This window comes from Sycon ciliatum, chromosome 8 (genome assembly GCF_964019385.1).
Source record: "Sycon ciliatum chromosome 8, ocSycCili1.1, whole genome shotgun sequence".
Lineage (NCBI taxonomy): Eukaryota > Metazoa > Porifera > Calcarea > Leucosolenida > Sycettidae > Sycon > Sycon ciliatum.
Window position 1 is genome coordinate 34,028,243 of NC_088650.1, and position 19,197 is coordinate 34,047,439.

The 19,197-nt window shown below is 45.9% G+C and overlaps 1 protein-coding gene and 1 long non-coding RNA gene across 4 annotated transcripts in view; one reads left to right on the forward strand and one right to left on the reverse strand.

Moving 5' to 3' along the window:
* LOC135822841 (uncharacterized) overlaps positions 1–19,197 on the reverse strand; it is a 103,917-nt gene that overhangs the window by 66,535 nt on the left and 18,185 nt on the right. For 2 of the 3 annotated variants that reach the window (XM_065335677.1, XM_065335676.1), the window contains exons 7-8: positions 17,945–18,205; positions 15,838–16,069 (exon numbers count right to left, since the gene is read on the reverse strand). In XM_065335677.1, coding sequence (XP_065191749.1) covers positions 15,838–16,069; positions 17,945–18,205 — 493 coding nt within the window. Of the gene's footprint in view, positions 1–5,443; positions 5,760–8,647; positions 8,713–13,429; positions 13,510–15,837; positions 16,070–17,944; positions 18,206–19,197 lie in introns of all 3 variants that reach the window. The other variant, XM_065335678.1, reaches the window with a different exon arrangement.
* On the forward strand, positions 10,304–12,137 carry LOC135822840 (uncharacterized). The gene is made up of 2 exons (XR_010554554.1): positions 10,304–10,589; positions 11,463–12,137. It is a non-coding gene; the product is annotated as an uncharacterized LOC135822840 (long non-coding RNA).

The window sequence follows — 19,197 nt, forward strand, 5'->3', positions numbered from 1 at the left end:
CTCTGACTGTGAGTCAAGGAGCACAGACTGTCAGTCAGTGCACATGCGCGTGCGGTAGATCGATACTGTACGGAGTGATGTTGACGTCCGTGATTTACAAACGGACTCTGTAGACAACATTGAACATTGGGTGGTTGTTTCCTTTTGATCTTTCGAAACGATCCAAACTTACCTCCATTGGCGCTGTCATTCACTGCTGCTCAGGATGGGTGTGGTGTAGTCAGTATTCCTTGGACAAGTTTTTTGCAGAAGAGAAAGAATGTTCCGAGTGATGACACTCTTCAACGAACTTCGAACCGTACACGTAGAGTTCAAGCTCCTCAGAAGATGAGGGCTCCGACATCCAAGCAAAGTCAGTAATCTCTACCTGCTGCAGCATGCAGTAGTGACTAGTTGTTCCTCCGCAGGATCGGAGTGCTGCGCCAGCGATGTGTTTTAGTCTACTTTTAGATGACATTGGAAGGATTGTACAATTGTCGACACTGTTTCGCTGTTGTTGTTTCTGTCACCGTGCTGAAGTGAAGACGATGCTCTTGTCCTGTGACTAGAGCATTTCGCATCGTAAAAATGCCAAAAATTTCCGAAAGTACAAATGGACCGGGAAAGTAACGTAGTTGTCATTTCGGCATTCCTGGCTCTCAACGTACCCATGGCTTGCATATTCGATCTTTACAAGAAGTTGAAAGGGTCTTCAAGCCCTCACTGAACTGCTGCGCCAGTCGATTGCATACATGTATATGATTATGTGTCCGTACCAAATAATAATTATACAATGTAGGGTAAGCAGCAGCATTTGGCCCTGTACAGGTTTTCCATCGTCCACCACACCACAACTGCGATGGTGGTGTTCTGTGGCAACGTGTCGAGGCCGGCTGGAGAGCGCAGTTGTGGTGTGGTCGATGATGGAAAAAATATAGTAGTATTGTGTCCATAGTGTGTTTTACAAGCATGCGATTCCCACTAACACAATCGGATTGTCGTTATTACAAGTGTCAACCGCACATCTGATTCCATATTATTTTGGCTGTTCAATTTTGGTTCAACCGGAACCCCCCTGTAGAGATCTCTGGATCCGCCCCTGCAAGCGTCGGCGGATGCCCAGCGGTCCTCAGCGCTTGTTTTGCACCTCCATGGGTCCAGGCCACACTGATTCATGCTGCTGTCCGGAGCTCACGAGGTTTGTCGGACTAGAAACGGAGCGTTACTGTAAGTTGTCAGCAAGAGCAATGTTTTTGCTCGGAGAGCAGCATATAACGCAGTGCTCTCGGCGCACAAATTTCAATAGCCTACTAAAGCTTAACTGATGCGGAGAGTACACCTCAAAATACTGCGTATTCAGCAGGGAGTGGTGCTTTCATGCAGTTTTGCCGAGTGCAAGGTTTGATGGACTTCTTGTGTGCTCTGGATGGCAGTCGTAAGTCAGTCAAGTGAGAATTCAAGTCGGAAGGAAAAGCAAGGGTTCCGACATAGGGAGCAACACACAATACCTCGAGCATCGCGAAAGTTCCTACAAACCACGTTTGAAATATGTTCCCTTTTTTCCTACAGATACTGTAAAACCGGAAAGTCTAGCGAGTCACGAAGTCTAACGTTTTAACGACCAATTTTTATTCGCTATTTGAAGAAACGTTATCCAGAACAAATTGTGTAAAAATGCGCATGCATCGATGCATATTCTTGGTGGCCAGGTAGCCATCGTTAAATTTTCTGCACGTTATCATGCCAAAATTACAAAAACGTTAAACTTTTTGTTCGTTAGACTTTCCGGTTTTACAGTAGTGGGAAAATAAGGATCACAAGATCACATGATCACATGATCACATGATCACATGATCACATGATCACAAGATCACATGATCACAAGATCACATGCTTGCGGAGACAGCGGGTTCAAAATTACTGATGTTCGCAGATGACAAGACAGTCTACTCTAGTGATCCGTCGAAGGCGCGTTCCGAAGCCAAGTTGTCATCGGCACTGGAGGCACTAAACAACCACCTTGGCTCCATTGGTATGCAGATAAATACCGACAAAACCGTTGTCATGCAAATCCATCCCAAACGTGCCACAGGGAGTCAGCAACAACAACAAAGGCAACAACTGCACATCACCCTGTCAAATGTTACGCTAGGGGAAGTGGAAAGCACCAGATGCTTAGGAGTCGTTGTTGATAATAAGCTGTCCTTTGACCAACACATTAACAATGTCGTCCGGAAAGCCTCACGGAAGATCGGTGTACTGCGTCGATCTTTCCGCCAGATGAACCTGTTTGCCCGCCGTACTTTCGTTGTCGGTGTTATTCAGCCTGATCTAGAATATGCTCTCCCTGTATACCTTTCGTTTATACCCGCTAAAAATAGAAACAAGCTAGCCTCACTCCACCGGCGCGCTGTACGAGTTGCTTGTGGCGCATCACCCCAAGCTAATATCACGCCACTTCTTCACCACCTCAATGTTTCCTCTTTCCAATATCGATCAGTATTTTTGTTCCTTGTATTCATTTTCCATTGTTACTGTATTAAGCCGGCTGTTTGCTTGCAGTCCCTCTTTCCCATCTGTACGTCTGCCCGAACTACTCGCGGCTCTACAACTCATAACATGAGTATCAATCGCTATAGATCTATGTCTGGCTTTCTGTCCTTTTCAAGTAAATCGGCTCTTGTTTGGAATTATTTACCAGACGACCTGAAGTCCTGCACTACTATCGCAGATTTCCGCGTCAAATTGGCTATTTGGCTAAAAGACAGCTTAACTCTTAATCATTGTTGTGATTTGCTTTCAAGCAATGTGCATAATCAGTAACTTGATGTTGCTGTTTTTGTTTTTGTTTTTGTTTTTTTGGTTTCCCGTTCTCGGGGCCTTCTATTCGGTACTCTTTGTGGTTGTACTTCTGTACTGTTGAGCTATCCGAATTCAAATAAACATTTTTTTTTAAAAACACAAAACATGATCACATGATCACATGATCACATGATCACATGATCACATGGCCACATGGCCACATGGCCATCAATAAGTTACAGGCCTATAGTCAGTTTCAAAAAGATTAGCAATCCTGGCGATCGCCCGGGGAGTTTGCCGTCTTACCGTATGAGCACTCGAGCGCTGCCTGGAAAAACTCACTGTGAACTTGAAGAAATATTCCGCGCGAAAGCATGAAAAATCACAACTCACTGACGTCGGTACTCGTACTCGTACATGTTCGTCTGGTTTACAACAAACGAGTTCTTCCTCGCATCGATATGGGGTCAGAGAGGACATGTCGAAAGTGTGGTACATTTTGACGAGCGGGATGCGTCCGTTTTGTGACCAAATCGATTGTTTGAGCTGCCGCGGATGCAATTTACTCTCACGATGTGACGAAAACGGCATCGACACAGACTCATTCCCAAGGCCTTGAAGTGGCAAAGCTATCCGTGTGACTTCGACGACATTTTGAGAAAAGCAGACGCCTGTGAAAGCTGATAGAAGACGGCGTTGACTCCTAAATTCAAATAAATTGGCGATCTTCAAATACTTAAATAATTCTCAAACAGAAATCGATCGATCGATGTGCCGGTGTATTCAACAACACGTAGCTCTAGCGCAATGACTTCCGTGTTCACTCACACGGTTTCAGTGTTGTGTGTGTTCACAACTCCACATGGCGTGAGCCAGTCAAGTGTCAGTCAGTTCGGCAGGAAACGCGAGCTCCAACAACAAGTCGTTTGGCGCAGCCACCTAGTACCTTCTTTGTCTTGTCTTGATCACCAAAACAATGAAAAAATGAAGAAAAGAATGTTTCACTTGAAGATTTGTTGGGATTTGAACTCACAACTTCATTGTCTGCAGACAGCATTCATAACCACAAGGCCAAAAAGGAAGGGATAAATCGTGGGTTTTGATAGCAAATCGATACTGGCTTCCAGGGCAAATAATAAACCATGGGAAAAGGCCAGAAACCTGGCCGAAATACTAACTCCTTAACGGTTGGTCCAATTGTTCCGAAACCTTCACAGAACAATTTGCCGTGTCCTAACAAGCCGTTTTATGTACTTTGTTGTCCAAATTTCCCTTATCTTCATATTTTTTAAGACCCAAACTTGATTGCTAATCTTTTTGAAACAGACTGTAGAGCCAGCCCATGAGAGTTAGTACGGCCCCAGGTCGGCCACACTGCCGATCAGCACCCTATGCCCAATTTCAGTATTGCGGGGAAGATGAACCTCTAACTCTATGCTATAATTATCGTATCAGGTTGCTTCGGCTATATATTCCCCTAGCAACAGATATAAGGACAGTACAGTTGTCCTCATGGGACAATAAGAACAGTTTAGGATGGAGAGACTCTAGTGAGGAGTGTATGAGAATACAATGCAGCTATTAGCACTTCCACAAATTATTTCATGCTAGACATTCCATGACCGTTGGAATTGGTAAAAAAATAGTTACGGCCATAGCCCTACCCGTCATACCAGTGACGCTGGCCCTCCAATAGATGACCATTGGCCCCAATCAGCCATGTAGTGTTTAGAATTGCTCCTGTGGTATATTGCCCGTTTTCACTGACTCCACTACAGACCACTACGGACCACTGCGGACCACTGCGGACCACTACAGACCACTACAGACCACTACAGACCACTGCGGACCACTACAGACCACTACAGACCACTGCAGACCACTACAGACCACTACAGACCACTACAGACCACTACAGACCACTACAGACCACTACAGACCACTACAGACCACTACAGACCACTGCAGACCACTACAGACCACTACAGACCACTGGAGACCACTACAGACCACTACAGACCACTACAGACCACTACAGACCACTACAGACCACTGGAGACCACTACAGACCACTACAGACCACTACAGACCACTACAGACCACTACAGACCACTACAGATCACTACAGACCACTACAGACCACTACAGACCACTACAGACCACTACAGACCACTGCAGACCACTACAGACCACTACAGACCACTACAGACCACTGCAGACCACTACAGACCACTACAGACCACTACAGACCACTACAGACCACTACAGACCACTACAGACCACTACAGACCACTGGAGACCACTACAGACCACTACAGACCACTACAGACCACTGGAGACCACTACAGACCACTACAGACCACTACAGACCACTACAGACCACTACAGACCACTACAGACCACTACAGACCACTACAGACCACTACAGAGGTCCCTTTATAACCCGACGCCGTTTGTGCCATGGAAATTCTCCTGGATTAGGGAGGGTGCTGGATAAGGGAAGGTGCTGGATTAGGGAGGGTGCATGATTAGCACATTTGATTGTTTGGTGAAGAGGGCATGAATAGGACAGTTTGGTTAGTGAGAATCTAGCCGGCTAATTCAGGATTCTGGTTCATCAAGTGCTGGATAAAGAGTAACGACTGTATACAAGTGTGCTTACCAACTAACACAGCTACCGCACCACCTCCTAGCAGGACTACACCTCCAGTCGCAGCATAGGCAATCTCTGCGACTGTTAGCAGCCCGGACGATGAGGCAGTGGTGAAATTCTGATTGCTACAGGTGGATATGTTACCTGATGAATGTAGCACACACGGCACAATGGAAACGCCTTTGGGTAATTCTGCATTGTCATTGTCGCTCAAGCAATATTGCCGGCAACAACAAGTGGAGTTGACATCGGATCTAACAGAAGGGAATCCGGTACTTGATCGATCACCGTTCAGAAACCAAGACACCTCAGTATCATTGTTGCCCTGGAAACAGCAAATGCGACATTAGATATCCCACAGGCGCGTGCACACACACACACACACACACACACACAATCACGCACACACACGAACACACACACACACACACAATCACGCACACACACGAACACACACACACACGATCACGCACACATTGACGTCAAAGCACAGTGTGGGGGAGGGCAGGTTATTGTAATGGCTTTCAAGATAAACCACAGGTTTTGCAGTCTGAATTTTGGCATATTTTTTCGCCTGTGCCTTTCCGAGAAAAACGCACGTGCCAAAACGTAATTCTCATTGTTTTGCATTCCAAAAACTGGATTCGATATTGTTCCCAAGGGTTGCCATGCAAAAACAAATGCCGAGCATAGGAGGCGCTAAAAATCGAAAACATTACGTTCTCAATCTTACGGCATGTGCAAACTAAAAAGCCGAAAATTTATATTCGCAAAACCATGCACTTTCACCAGCATACTTCCGAAAGCTCAGTTACTGTTTCACTTCTGCCACCAGATTCCGAAAATAATTCTGAAATGGAATACCCCTCTATGTAGAATCTGTTCACCAAGCATCCACCCACAGTCATAAAGCAGTGTTTCGCGTCAAACCTTCTGAACATGGGCCTTGCCCGAAACTGATTTGGATGACTTAAATCATTTAATTTTAAAAGTGATTGGCCTAGGCCAGAGACCGCTTGGGGAGTGCTGTGGGATGTGTGGGTACATCAAACTTGTCGGCAGGATAACCAAGGTTCCCAGTTATGCAATGCAATGAGCCAGTCATCAAGAGATGCCTTTTATGGTTATATCCAACTTGTCAGGATAACCAAGGTTCCCAGTTATGCAATGCAATGAGCCAGTCATCAAGAGATGCCTTTTTCGGTTATATCCAACTTGTCGGGATAACCAAGGTTCCCAGTTATGCAATGCAATGAGCCAGTCATCAAGAGATGCCCTTTATGGTTATATCCAACTTGTCGGGATAACCAAGGTTCCCAGTTATGCAATGTAATGAGCCAGTCATCAAGAGATGCCCTTTATGGTTATATCCAACTTGTCGGGATAACCAAGGTTCCCAATTATGCAATGCAATGACCCAGTCATCAAGAGATGCCCTTTATGGTTATATCCAACTTGTCGGGATAACCAAGGTTCCCAGTTATGCAATGCAATGAGCCAGTCATCAAGAGATGCCCTTTATGGTTACTTCCTCCGTATACAAAAACTTCGTGACTTTTTTTGAAAGCTGCGCACAGCTCTGGAATGGTTCCGTTTGACTCGGAATAACACTCGTGGCATTGTCTAACCTGTTTACAAGCTATATACAAAGAAAAAAGCAACTCAGATGAATGAGATTGAGTTTTTTCAGAGTCTTCGTCGCTTATGTCATTGTCACCTGACGACGCTGACTCCGCATCGCCAACAGTCGCTGCTTCCGCTCGCATTTCGTTCAGATTCTTGTCACCTGCAGTGATGGTCCGACGCTGGACTTTGGCTACGTCCTCTTCATCTCTAGAGCTGTGTACGAATCGGTGTCGACTATATTCAGTCCTTCCAACCCGCGACCTCCATTATGCCGTGAAACGAGTCGTACAAGCACATCCACACGCATCGCATTTTCTCGCCAGGATAATCCTCCCAAGCATTCTACAATGACTTCGAGGAGGTCCCTGCGATTCCCCTTGGCGACAAAGGAGACGTCTGACTGGAGAGTCTGAGAGGCGAAGAAAGCCAGGCCATCGACATTCTGATCCTGAGTCTGCGTTGGTTGCACGACGACTGAAATGTTTCATCTTGCCGTGCGAGCGAAACAAATCTATGTTCTCACGCTACGTAGATCTATGGGGCCGCGCACCGCAAGTACGAGCCTGGCCAGTTTCAGGGCAGCGAGTGCCGCGTGACTCCGTGTTCCAGCCACGAGCTACACTTCGTCACTGTGTCAGTTTCGAGCAAGTAAGTGTTATTTTTTTCATTTGACTCTGGAGTTTCTGTCGGCAACGTCCTCACACGCATGGCGTCCGTGGAGAATCTGTTCGGGATCAACCAAACTAACCTCGACATGGACGTGGGTTGTCGATGACAGCCTTTGGCGCCGTTCGTTGAGCAGGTTCTTGCTAAAAAACACCGTTCAAAAAAGTCACGAAGTTTTTGTATACGGAGGAAGTATATCCAACTTGTCGGGATAACCAAGGTTCCCAGTTATGCAATGCAATGAGCCAGTCATCAAGAGATGCCCTTTATGGTTATATCCAACTTGTCGGGATAACCAAGGTTCCCAGTTATGCAATGCAATTAGCCAGTCATCAAGAGATGCCCTTTATGGTTATATCCAACTTGTCGGGATAACCAAGGTTCCCAGTTATGCAATGCAATGAGCCAGTCATCAAGAGATGCCCTTTATGGTTATATCCAACTTGGCAGGATAACCAAGGTTCCCAGACATGCAATGCAATGCGCCAGTCATCAAGATGGCCCGCTCACGACCGTACTTAGTGTCCCTGAGTATGAGTATGCATAGGTCAAACAGATTTAGATGAATGTGTCATGGAACAATATAATCGGATACTTGCCAATAGAGCAATAAAAAGGATTAACAGTTACTGCGTTCTCATTCTATACACACATGAAAGCAAGCATGTCCATCAACTTCCACCGCCTTTGCCTTTATTTAATATATCATCAACTTCCACCGCCTTTGCCTTTATTTAATATATCATCACCTTCCACCGCCTTTGCCTTTATTTAATATAATATCATAACCTTCCACCGCCTTTGCCTTATATCATCACCTTCCACCGCCTTTGCCTTGATATGTGTATAGAATGAGTGCGCAGTTGATCCTTTTCATAGCTATAACTAAATTGTTCTGTCACATCGGTTATTGCTCCTTACCATAACATTGACACATAACTCCGACTGTGCTTGCATAACAAGCCGAGGCGCAACGTCACAACCATCTACAAAGAATACAGCAAGAGCACCGGGAAGACAAAAATTCGAAATTATCCACCACACTATGAAACAGTATTATCTGTTCTGTGATATTCGTAGTCACGGCTTGCACTATGGAGAAGACATGTGTCTGTCTACGCGCACAAGCAAAAGGATGCAAATAATTGCCAATAGCAACACACATTCACAGGACAAAATAATTATAGTCATCTCATCACAGGAACAAACAGAACATTTGTGTATTAGTCTGTCATACAGTTGCAGTGGCGTAGCCAGGGGGGGTGCTTTGGGTGCCCAAGCACCCCCCTCAAAAATTTCAGGTACCATTTTCGTACTGCTGTGGATCTACGCCCGCCCGCGATCGAGACTCGACGTCGACAAGATCGACGCCACACGACGCTGCGCTGCACGACGGGGCCCGGCCAACTGTATTACACTAGTACTAGTAGCGCATGCAGGTTGCACTTGAGACTGCATGCATGGCTGCACATGCAGTCATGTTCTCGCCGGTGACAGGCGCAGTAGTGCTAAATTATTAATTTTTAGTACAATGTAGTACTACCGGTACTGTAATTTGAACTAGTACTACCGTGGTAGTATAGTTGTGTGTAGATCTTTGCCTTTGAATGTGAGTTTGGTCGTTTTCGGATGCACTGCGCATTGTACAACTACCGGTATATAGACTCGCACTTTGTGTAGCTAGACTTGGTAGAAGTGAAAGAGAAGTGTCAACGTCGTTTTGTGATCCGCAAGTCGAATGGATTCTTATGAAAATGTCGATCTTGAAGTATTTTAGTCGAGGGAAGTCGAAGAGACCAGATACCAGTAGCAGCAGTGCCAGTGCCAATTGTCTGTATTATATTCTGGGTCTAACCACACCCTGTCAATCTCTTACCATCCAACTTCTGTAGCAAAGTACTGTGCGTTTCATACGATTATCTGACTTTTTATTGAATCATTGGTGGAATGGAAAATAATGAAATAGATGCAAAAATGAAGGATTTGGCACTCAATATCGAAAATTTTTCCGGGGGAGGGCCCCCGGACCCCCCCATTTTTCGCGCCCTTCCGGCGCACGCCCACACTTCCAGTAAGCACCCCCCTCAGCCACAATCCTGGCTACGCCCCTGAGTTGTTACGGATTTCGTCTCGTATTGATTTACGCATGTCATTGTATTTGGTTCTTGTCTTGTGGAGTCCAGTGTCTGATGTCATATATGGTCTAGGTGTACGCGCGAGTACGGTGTGATGTGTGACGTTTATGGTATGTGGTGCATGCAAGAGTACGCGTTGTCAGAGTGTGAGGATGTGCTTCCGTCTGTGTGAGAGTGACTGCCAAGTGAATGCTGTACATGCGCAGTGCTAGTTTGGTCTGGGAATGAGAGTCATGTGTGATTCGTCCGTGGTCTGGTTGTCTTGGTCTTGGTCATGTGTTCTGTACGTATTCGTCCCTGATTGGTCGTCTCGATTTGTCGTCGGTTTATCACTGTTTGTTCGTTGTTGTTTTCTTCGAGTCTGGACTGAGTCTTTTCCCGGGAGTCTTTCCCGTCGTCGTTTTCTTTCTAGTCTTTTCGTCTTTCTCCTCCTGTGCCCTTTTCGTTTGTATAAGAAGCCAGAAACTCCACCAAGTTGTTTGAGCTGTTGTGTGGCAGGGGCCAGGGGGAGAAGGCAATACCATTTCCTTTACAGTGGCGCCCAACTAGTGATCGGCACCCACGACCCTGAGATCGTTTTCTCTTCGTTTTCGCCGTGGCTTCAGTTCGTGCTCGCCGTTTCGAAATATATTTTATTTCTCGTCGTTCAACTCACTTCACCGAGATTGCTACTACGGCCATGGAGATGGAAAGGCGTTCGCCAGCCTGGCCTGCAGGCCCCTTACCCGGTGAGTCGCTCCCAGTAGAGGGTTTGGTTGTTGTATATTCGTTGTGGTCCCGTCGCCTCACTCGATAGAGCTTGAGCATCATGTCGACGTACTCGGGGTGGTGCCTCTTGGCAAGTTGCGCTTTATCTTTTCGCGCTATCGTTCCGATACCATCAGTCTTTGTGACGGCGATCCGGTTCTTGTGTCTCTCTTGTGTCTTTCTGTTTTGGTTTTTGCAGTCAGTGTGCGTATATTTGCTGGGGTTTGTGCAGTTTTCTTGATTAGCCTTTCAGTGTGGTTGTGTAACTGTTTGGTTTGTACGCTTGGTTCGGTTTTGAAGTTGCCACACACGTTTTGCTGTGATGGTTTGTACTGGAACAGTTTTCTTGGTTACGAGTTGGTTCATAGCCATAGGTAGTCTTTCAGGGAGCGTATTTTGTTCTCGTTTTGTGTCGACCTGCGGGTCTGTTCAGTTCACCAGGTGAATGTCTGATCATGGTGAGCCACGGTTTCCTTCGTGAGCTGGTGGGCCCCAGTGTTTGTTTAGCCTTTTGTCGGGGAAGTATAAAATTAAAAAAATAAATAAATAAAAATCTAAATATTATGGGTCGTGGGACGACAAGATTATTATGGGTCGTGGGACGACAGGATCATACGGGGTCGTGGGACGACAAGATGATCCGCCATCGGAAAAGTGTGGGACACTTATGCCGGCTCCGCGCCGAGTTTTCTAGTCAGGTTAGAGTCCTGTGGGTTTCTCCCCTTCTGAAGTTTGTGTGACAGTGTATCGATGGATTTTCGATTTGTTCTTTTCCCTGATTGACTACATGCCTGCTGTGTTCTGTTGCTCCATTTGTACATGTTATACACATCTTCCACATCTGAATGGGCAAGTCGTACGACGCACCACCTCGTGGAACCACACCCAAGGTTTTCCCATCTCCACGTCTGCAGCCAGCCACTTGCCGTTGTCCTGTCTTCTTCTCCTGTTATTGTGTCTTCTCACCCCTTTTGTTTTTCTCCTACTCCATTTTTCTACTTCTGAGAGTCGAGGTAGTCTCTCGCCGGAGGGGAATGCTGTGTTACGGATTTCGTCTCGTATTGATTTACGCATGTCGTTGTATTTGGTTCTTGTCTTGTGGAGTCCAGTGTCTGATGTCATATATGGTCTAGGTGTACGCGCGAGTATGGTGTGATGTGTGACGTTAATGGTATGTGGTGCATGCAAGAGTACGCGTTGTCAGAGTGTGAGGACGTGCTTCCGTCTGTGTGAGAGTGACTGCCAAGTGAATGCTGTACATGCGCAGTGCTAGTTTGGTCTGGGAATGAGTCATGTGTGATTCGTCCGTGGTCTGGTTGTCTTGGTCTTGGTCATGTGTTCTGTACGTATTCGTCCCTGATTGGTCGTCTCGATTTGTCGTCGGTTTATTACTGTTTGTTCGTTGTTGTTTTCTTCGAGTCTGGACTGAGTCTTTTCCCGGGAGTCTTTCCCGTCGTCGTTTTCTTTCTAGTCTTTTCGTCTTTCTCCTCCTGTGCCCTTTCCGTTTGTATAAGAAGTCAGAAACTCCACCAAGTTGTTTGAGCTGTTGTGTGGCAGGGGCCAGGGGGAGAAGGCAATACCATTTCCTTTACACAGTGAACTTTCAGCCACAGCATTCAGAAAGCCGTTCAGAATACTGGGTGCATCCTAATAATTGTTTGTGAGCTGACAACACCCTACATAGTGCATTCACTGGAACAGGCGACTGCAGGTACTGGACACAGTAAACGCAGAAACCTTTGCAATCTAGAATCATTTACGATTTTCGCGATATGTGTGAGCAACGGTAATGGTAGTTTGTGGAGTAGTGAAGAGGACTAGACAACAAGTGTTAAACTAGGGATGCTCTGCTCAACGATATGGGAAGGAGACGCCAAGAATCCCGGGAACTCTTTTCGTGTTCCCGTGACGTAAAGAAAACCTGTTCTGCTCAACGTTCACGTAGAGAAATCACGTGGAATGTGTACTGGGAATTTCTCTTTTCATATTTGGTAGCTTTCTGCCTGCATTTGATCGATACCCAGTATCTCCGTACACATTTTCACATTTTCACATTTTCACATTTTCTTTGCGTGTGCCACAACGTAGAGAATCTCATCTACCCGTAGACATCTGGACCCAAAACACGCGCGTAGAGTCTAGCCCAGGCGTCTGCTCTCTACGTTATTTCTCTAGGATCCACGCGCGGATTAAAATCGGCACAAACGTTTCCCGGTTGACAGTATTCGCTTCGTACTCAAACAGGGCGGTCCGGTGCCATCCTGCCAGGTCCCATCCTGCCCGATCCTATCCTGCCCAATCCAATCCTCCCCGATTTCATCCTGGCCAGTCCCATCCTGCCCAGTCCCATCCTGCCCAGTCCCATCCTGCCCAGTCCCGTCCTGCCAGGTCCCATCCTGCCAGGTCCCATCCTGCCCAGTCCCATCCTGCCCAGTCCCATCCTGCCCAGTCCCATCCTGCCCAGTCCCATCCTGCCCAGTCCCATCCTGCCCACTCCCATCCTGCCCAGTCCCATCCTGCCTAGTCCCATCCTGCCCAGTCCCATCCTGCCCAGTCCCATCCTGCCCAGTCCCATCCTGCCCAGTCCCATCCTGCCCAGTCCCATCCTGACCGGTTGATCGGAGTTCTACGGTGTTCAAATTAAATAAGAGAAGGGAAATAATCTGAAGAGCGTTGACCTCGGCAAGAATGTACTTTGTTCAGAGGAAACCGCCCATACAAACAAAGCTAGGCTCCAACAGGTCAGGGCACAGACACTTTTCAAAACAAAGTTCCATCACACACTTCCATAGGCATGTTATCCAGAGTGGATAGAACTTACCTTGAACAATGTCCAACATGAATGTAGTGCATGCTTGTCCATAGCTGTTCGTGACACAGGCAACATACTCTCCTGCACAACTATGTCATTCAATAACAGACAGACAGAAACACACACACACACACACACACACACACGCACACACAAGCACGTTCGCACGCACACATATATCATAATTATACACACACACACATGCACACAAACACATGCAATAATTTTATACAATGTACTAGCACCCACAAACCTACATACAAAAACCAATTCAACCATTTCAATGGTCTGCTGAGACAATAAATAAATTAAAACACAAGCTGATCAATATGGGAAGAGTGTGTTGCTCCCTAGATGGGAGCTCGCCGCCGAAGTCGCACCAACCTCTTCCTCACATTGTTGTCCCCATCGTCGGCTTGCGAATTAGATGGTTTGGAGGCAACAACATTGTGAATGGCCAACGATTCTCAACGCTTGTTCAGCACCTCCATGAGCGACACTGACTCACGCTGCTATCTGGTATTCACGAGGTGTTTGTCGCACTGGAAACGGAGCGTCTCTGTAAGTTTGTATCCCTGGTGATGTTTGTGCCTGGAGAGCAGTAAATAAGTGGTGCTCTTCAGGCACAATCTTCCTCAGCCTACTCAAGCTCAACTGATGAGGGGTGAATTCCCCGAAACACTTTGGATTGAGCAGGGAGTGGTGCTTTCTTGCAGGTTTGCCAAGTGGACGGTTCGATGGACTTCTCGTGTGCTCTGGATGGCCGTCGTGAGTCAGTCAAGTGAGAATTCAAGCCGGCAGGAGAACCGCGAGCTCCCATGTAGGGAGCAACACACTCTTCCCCTACTATCGCCGAAGTCGCACCAACCTCTTCCTCACATAGTTGATCATTATACCCAAACAATGAACGGCCCGTTACGCACATGGAACACAGTAGATTTACGGAGCATACCAGCACAGGAGGGGGATTACAGTGGCCATACATAGTTCTGCTGACATAACTGAACTCAGCTTTCCCAAAGGAAAGTGCACTGTTTACCTGGTAGGAGTGCAACACACAACCCTCAAATCAGACACAACCCTCAAATCAGACACAACACTCAAATCACACACAACCCTCAAATAACATACAACCCACAAGATATCGCATAGGCAAGTGTGTGTGTGGGGGGGGGGGGCAAGACCAGTTCTGATGTTTCGCCTACTGCGCATAGCGTGGCTGTGATAGACAATGCTGCAACCATCAGAATGATGATACTGCCAAATAGCTACCATATCACAGTTACCATGGAACCAGAATATTGCTATTATGGCAACCACGATCATGTAACCATGGCACCCATGATACTGCGGCCATGACAACCACAGCAACGCCACATGGCAAGCAGGATCTTGCCGACTGGCAACCATGCAGTATGTTGCAAAAGAAGGATCCACGAGTGGGTTTCGAACACAGCACCCCTGTCTTTCCGGGACAGTGCCTTACGGGTTAGGCTACCGGGGATCACACACTCCAGTGGCTCATTCTTGCGACACATAATAATGTTACCATAGGAACCACAATCCCCAACCATGACACTCATAATTCTGTTAAACCGGAAAGTCAACGTTTTAACGACCAATTATTTTTCGTTAATTGAAAAACCATTATCGCTAGATGTCTGTGTAAAGATGCGCATACAGATGGGTGGCCAGGTAGCCATCGTTAAACTTTCTGCACGTTATCATGCCAAAAACACAAATACGTTGGTCGTTAGACTTTCCGGTTTTACAGTACTTGAGCCATAACAATAGCCATAACAATCATACTATAGCCATAACAATCATACTATAGCCATAACAATCATACTATAGCCATAACAATCATACTATAGCCATAACAATCATACTATAGCCATAACAATCATACTATAGCCATAACAATCATACTATAGCCATAACAATCATACTATAGCCATAACAATCATACTATAGCCATAACAATCATACTATAGCCATAACAATCATACTATAGCCATAACAATCATACTATAGCCATAACAATCATACTATAGCCATAACAATCATACTATAGCCATAACAATCATACTATAGCCATAACAATCATACTATAGCCATAACAATCATACTATAGCCATAACAATCATACTATAGCCATAACAATCATACTATAGCCATAACAATCATACTATAGCCATAACAATCATACTATAGCCATAACAATCATACTATAGCCATAACAATCATACTATAGCCATGACAATCATACTATAGCCATGACAATCATACTATAGCCATGACAATCATACTATAGCCATAACAAGCACAATGATTCATAAGATAAATTGGACTTACCAGGCAAGACGCACACTATAGCCATAACAAGCACAATGAATCACTTGATACATTGGACTTACCAGGCAAGACGCACGTTGTCCAATATAGCAGTGTCCGAATTCTCTGGCGCAAATTCTCGCACGCACGTTCTAGGTCCTCCACCGCAAACTCCGCCGCTGACTCGACTGCAGGTATACTGGAGGCTAGTTGCATTGAACGTTTGGGATAGATTGACAGTTAAACGAGCTTGCTGATGCACACTTCCCGTCTGAATTATAACTAGATTGGCTGGTGGAATGATGACAGGCTTATCTGCACAGAATGAAGTCAGTGTGATAGAAGCAAGAATACAATATAGCAAATGTGTATAATTATGTGCATGACTGCGTGTATGTGTAGGGGTGTATGGTTGTGCATGCAGACATGCGCGCGTGTCACACTGCACAGCTAATGCGTGTCACACTGCACAGGTAACGCCCCATTACTACGACGAATTGTAAACATCTATCCTGCTTGACATGCATTCTACATGACTGTACAGTCGACTCTACTTATAATGAACTCACATAATTATGGCAGATTTCGTGATACAGCGAACCATTGTCCATGCCATGTCCTTGTTGGATCCCATACAAAGGTGACCTATTGGAGCCGACCATTTTCGTTTACTGTAAAACCGGAAAGTCTAACGAGTCACAAAGTCTAATGTTTTAACGACCTATTATTTTCGTTATTCGAAAAAAACGTTATCGCTAGATGTATGTGTAAAGATGCGCATACAGATGGATGGCCAGGTAGCCACCGTTAAACTTTCTGAGCGTGATCATGTAAAAATTACAAAAAAACGTTAAACTCTTTGGTCGTTATACTTTCCGGTTTTACAGTCTAACAAACACTACCTTGTAGTATGTAAAGAGAAAAGGACCTCTAAGTTACAAGTTATGACTAACATTCCACAAGGTAACGAGATAATATACAGTCAGATAGTGCAACAACAAAGCACAAAACTAACAAGGATAGTGAGACAGTCGACGACCTGACAACTAGCTCTAACACATCTACAAAGCTTGGTGGACTGTTTGTCGGAACCAGTAACGTATAGGTCCTCCTTTTCTCTTTACACATAACTATTGGCTCAACATCCGAGTTTCCACTACCTTGTTGGACCGCATTTAAAGTAAGTGCAAACATAATGTGATGGCCCACCCACCTGCCAGTCATGACATGTTGCTTGCATGGTATAAGACCTAGCAGTCATGACATGTTGCTTGCATGGTATTAGTGCATTCTTGCTATAAAGAACTTTGACTATAAAGAACAACATAATTCTCCTGCACAATGGTGTTCGTTGTATCAGGAGATAACTTTTGCAAGGTGAGTACATTGCTGCGCCTTGCTTCACGGTTATTGTCATATTGCTAAGTAGAGGTTGATCATCCATCAGCTAGTGCAGGATTCTATATTGTTAAGTAGAGGGAGATAGCCCATCAGCTAGTGTACGATTCTATATTGCTAAGTAGAGGGAGATCACCCATCAGCTAGTGCAGGATTCTGTGATGCTCCAGTCCTAGCAGCACCAAGTCCAGGGAAGAGATCCGTACCGTATTCATCAGATCAGATCGTGTTGATCCATGACTGTTGCCGATACAGACATCACTTCTCGGACACCAGTCAATCACTGGCTTACTACCATACATGGTCGCTAAGACGGTCTATCTCTACTTCACTAAGACGGTCTATCTTTACTTCACTAAGACGGTCTATCTTTACTTCACTAAGACGGTCTATCTCTACTTCACTAAGACGGTCTATCTCTACTTCACTAAGAGGGTCTATCTCTACTTCACTAAGAGGGTCTATCTCTACTTCACTCAGAGGGTCTATCTTTACTTCACTAAGAGGGTCTATCTCTACTTCACTAAGACGATGTATCTCTACTTCACTAAGACCATACCACTCCCTTACCCCAGGCACCCACGAATTAGTAGCATGCACTGATTTTGGCTCAACATTTTGAAAGGCTTCAGGATAGCCACAAGTGCTTGAGAAAATTGCACTTCAGACAGCTGACCGTACGACCCTAAAAATACTGTCCGATGTCTCTGTACATATTATACTTCTCTCTCATCAATAGTGGCATACTTATCATACCAATAGTGGCATACTTATCATATCCATCCCACTCACCTGCAATGGCCACATTGATGGCATATGATACATTCTCCACGGCCGTGGACATGCAGACAAACTGGCCAACACCTCTGCGATACGTCCAGGTCAGAAGCTGACCGTCGTGAATTCGCTGGTGATTCATCTCCCAGTAAACTTTTCCCGGGCTGGTTTGAGTCACTTCTTTGGAGCACTGCAGTTGAAGACTGGCTTGGCTAGTGCATGGTCTGGGAATAATGATGTCACCCGTCACTATTTCCCCATTCGTTTTAGGACAGCCTGATTATGGTAAAAAGATTCACAAGGAACAAGATCATTTTCAGTTTTCAGTGGAAGCCACTTGACAAGAATATACGCATGGTATGATAATAGGGCTAGCATGCCATATATCAGATGTATACTGGATACTGGATATTAAAAGTTATGAAATTCTGAAGACAAGGTAAGCATTCCTCGGCAGTCCCGGGTCCATGGACAATCCCGGGTCCATGGACAATCCCGGGTACCTGGACAATCCCGGGTACCTGGACAATCCCGGGTACCTGGACAATCCCGGGTACCTGGACAATCCCGGGTACCTGGACAATCCCGGGTACCTGGACAATCCCGGGTACCTGGACAATCCTGGACAATTTAGATAATGTAACCCAGGAATGTGGCTGTGAGAGCAGCCCATTTGAGCTGCACACTCTTGGTTTGATGTACTCTTGTTGATAGCCATTGTGTGTACACACACCCGGTGCTAGGAGGATGAGTAGAACGTCAGTGTGCAAGCAAAAGTACATAACCCCCGAGAGTATATAACCCCCAAGAGTACATAACCCCCAAGAGTACATAACATGACATAACCCTCAAGAGTGTGCAACTCCAGCTATGCCAGGGGTCTGCGACGGCAGAACTTCACATCAATTGACAAACCTGTACACATTATTTGCACCCTGTGCATGATAAACACAGGCTTGTACGCAGCACTGGGTTCAAGTCTCTAGTGGTCACGTTGCACTGTTTGCCAGCATAGCCTGTTCAACCATGTCACATGATGTGAAGTTCTGCCGTCATCGCACCACTGTATAGAGGCTGTGCATGCAGTTGCACACTCTTGGGGGGGGGGGGGGGGGTATGTACTGTTGGTGCAAGCTAGCACGAGCAGCAGAGTGTCGAAGCTTTGCAGGTAGGCAACACAGCTGATTGAAACGTGGAACAGTGTGAGTTTTGCTCCCGGCTGCCAATTCCAGTTTCCCTTGTGATATGGTCGATCCATGCACACTTGC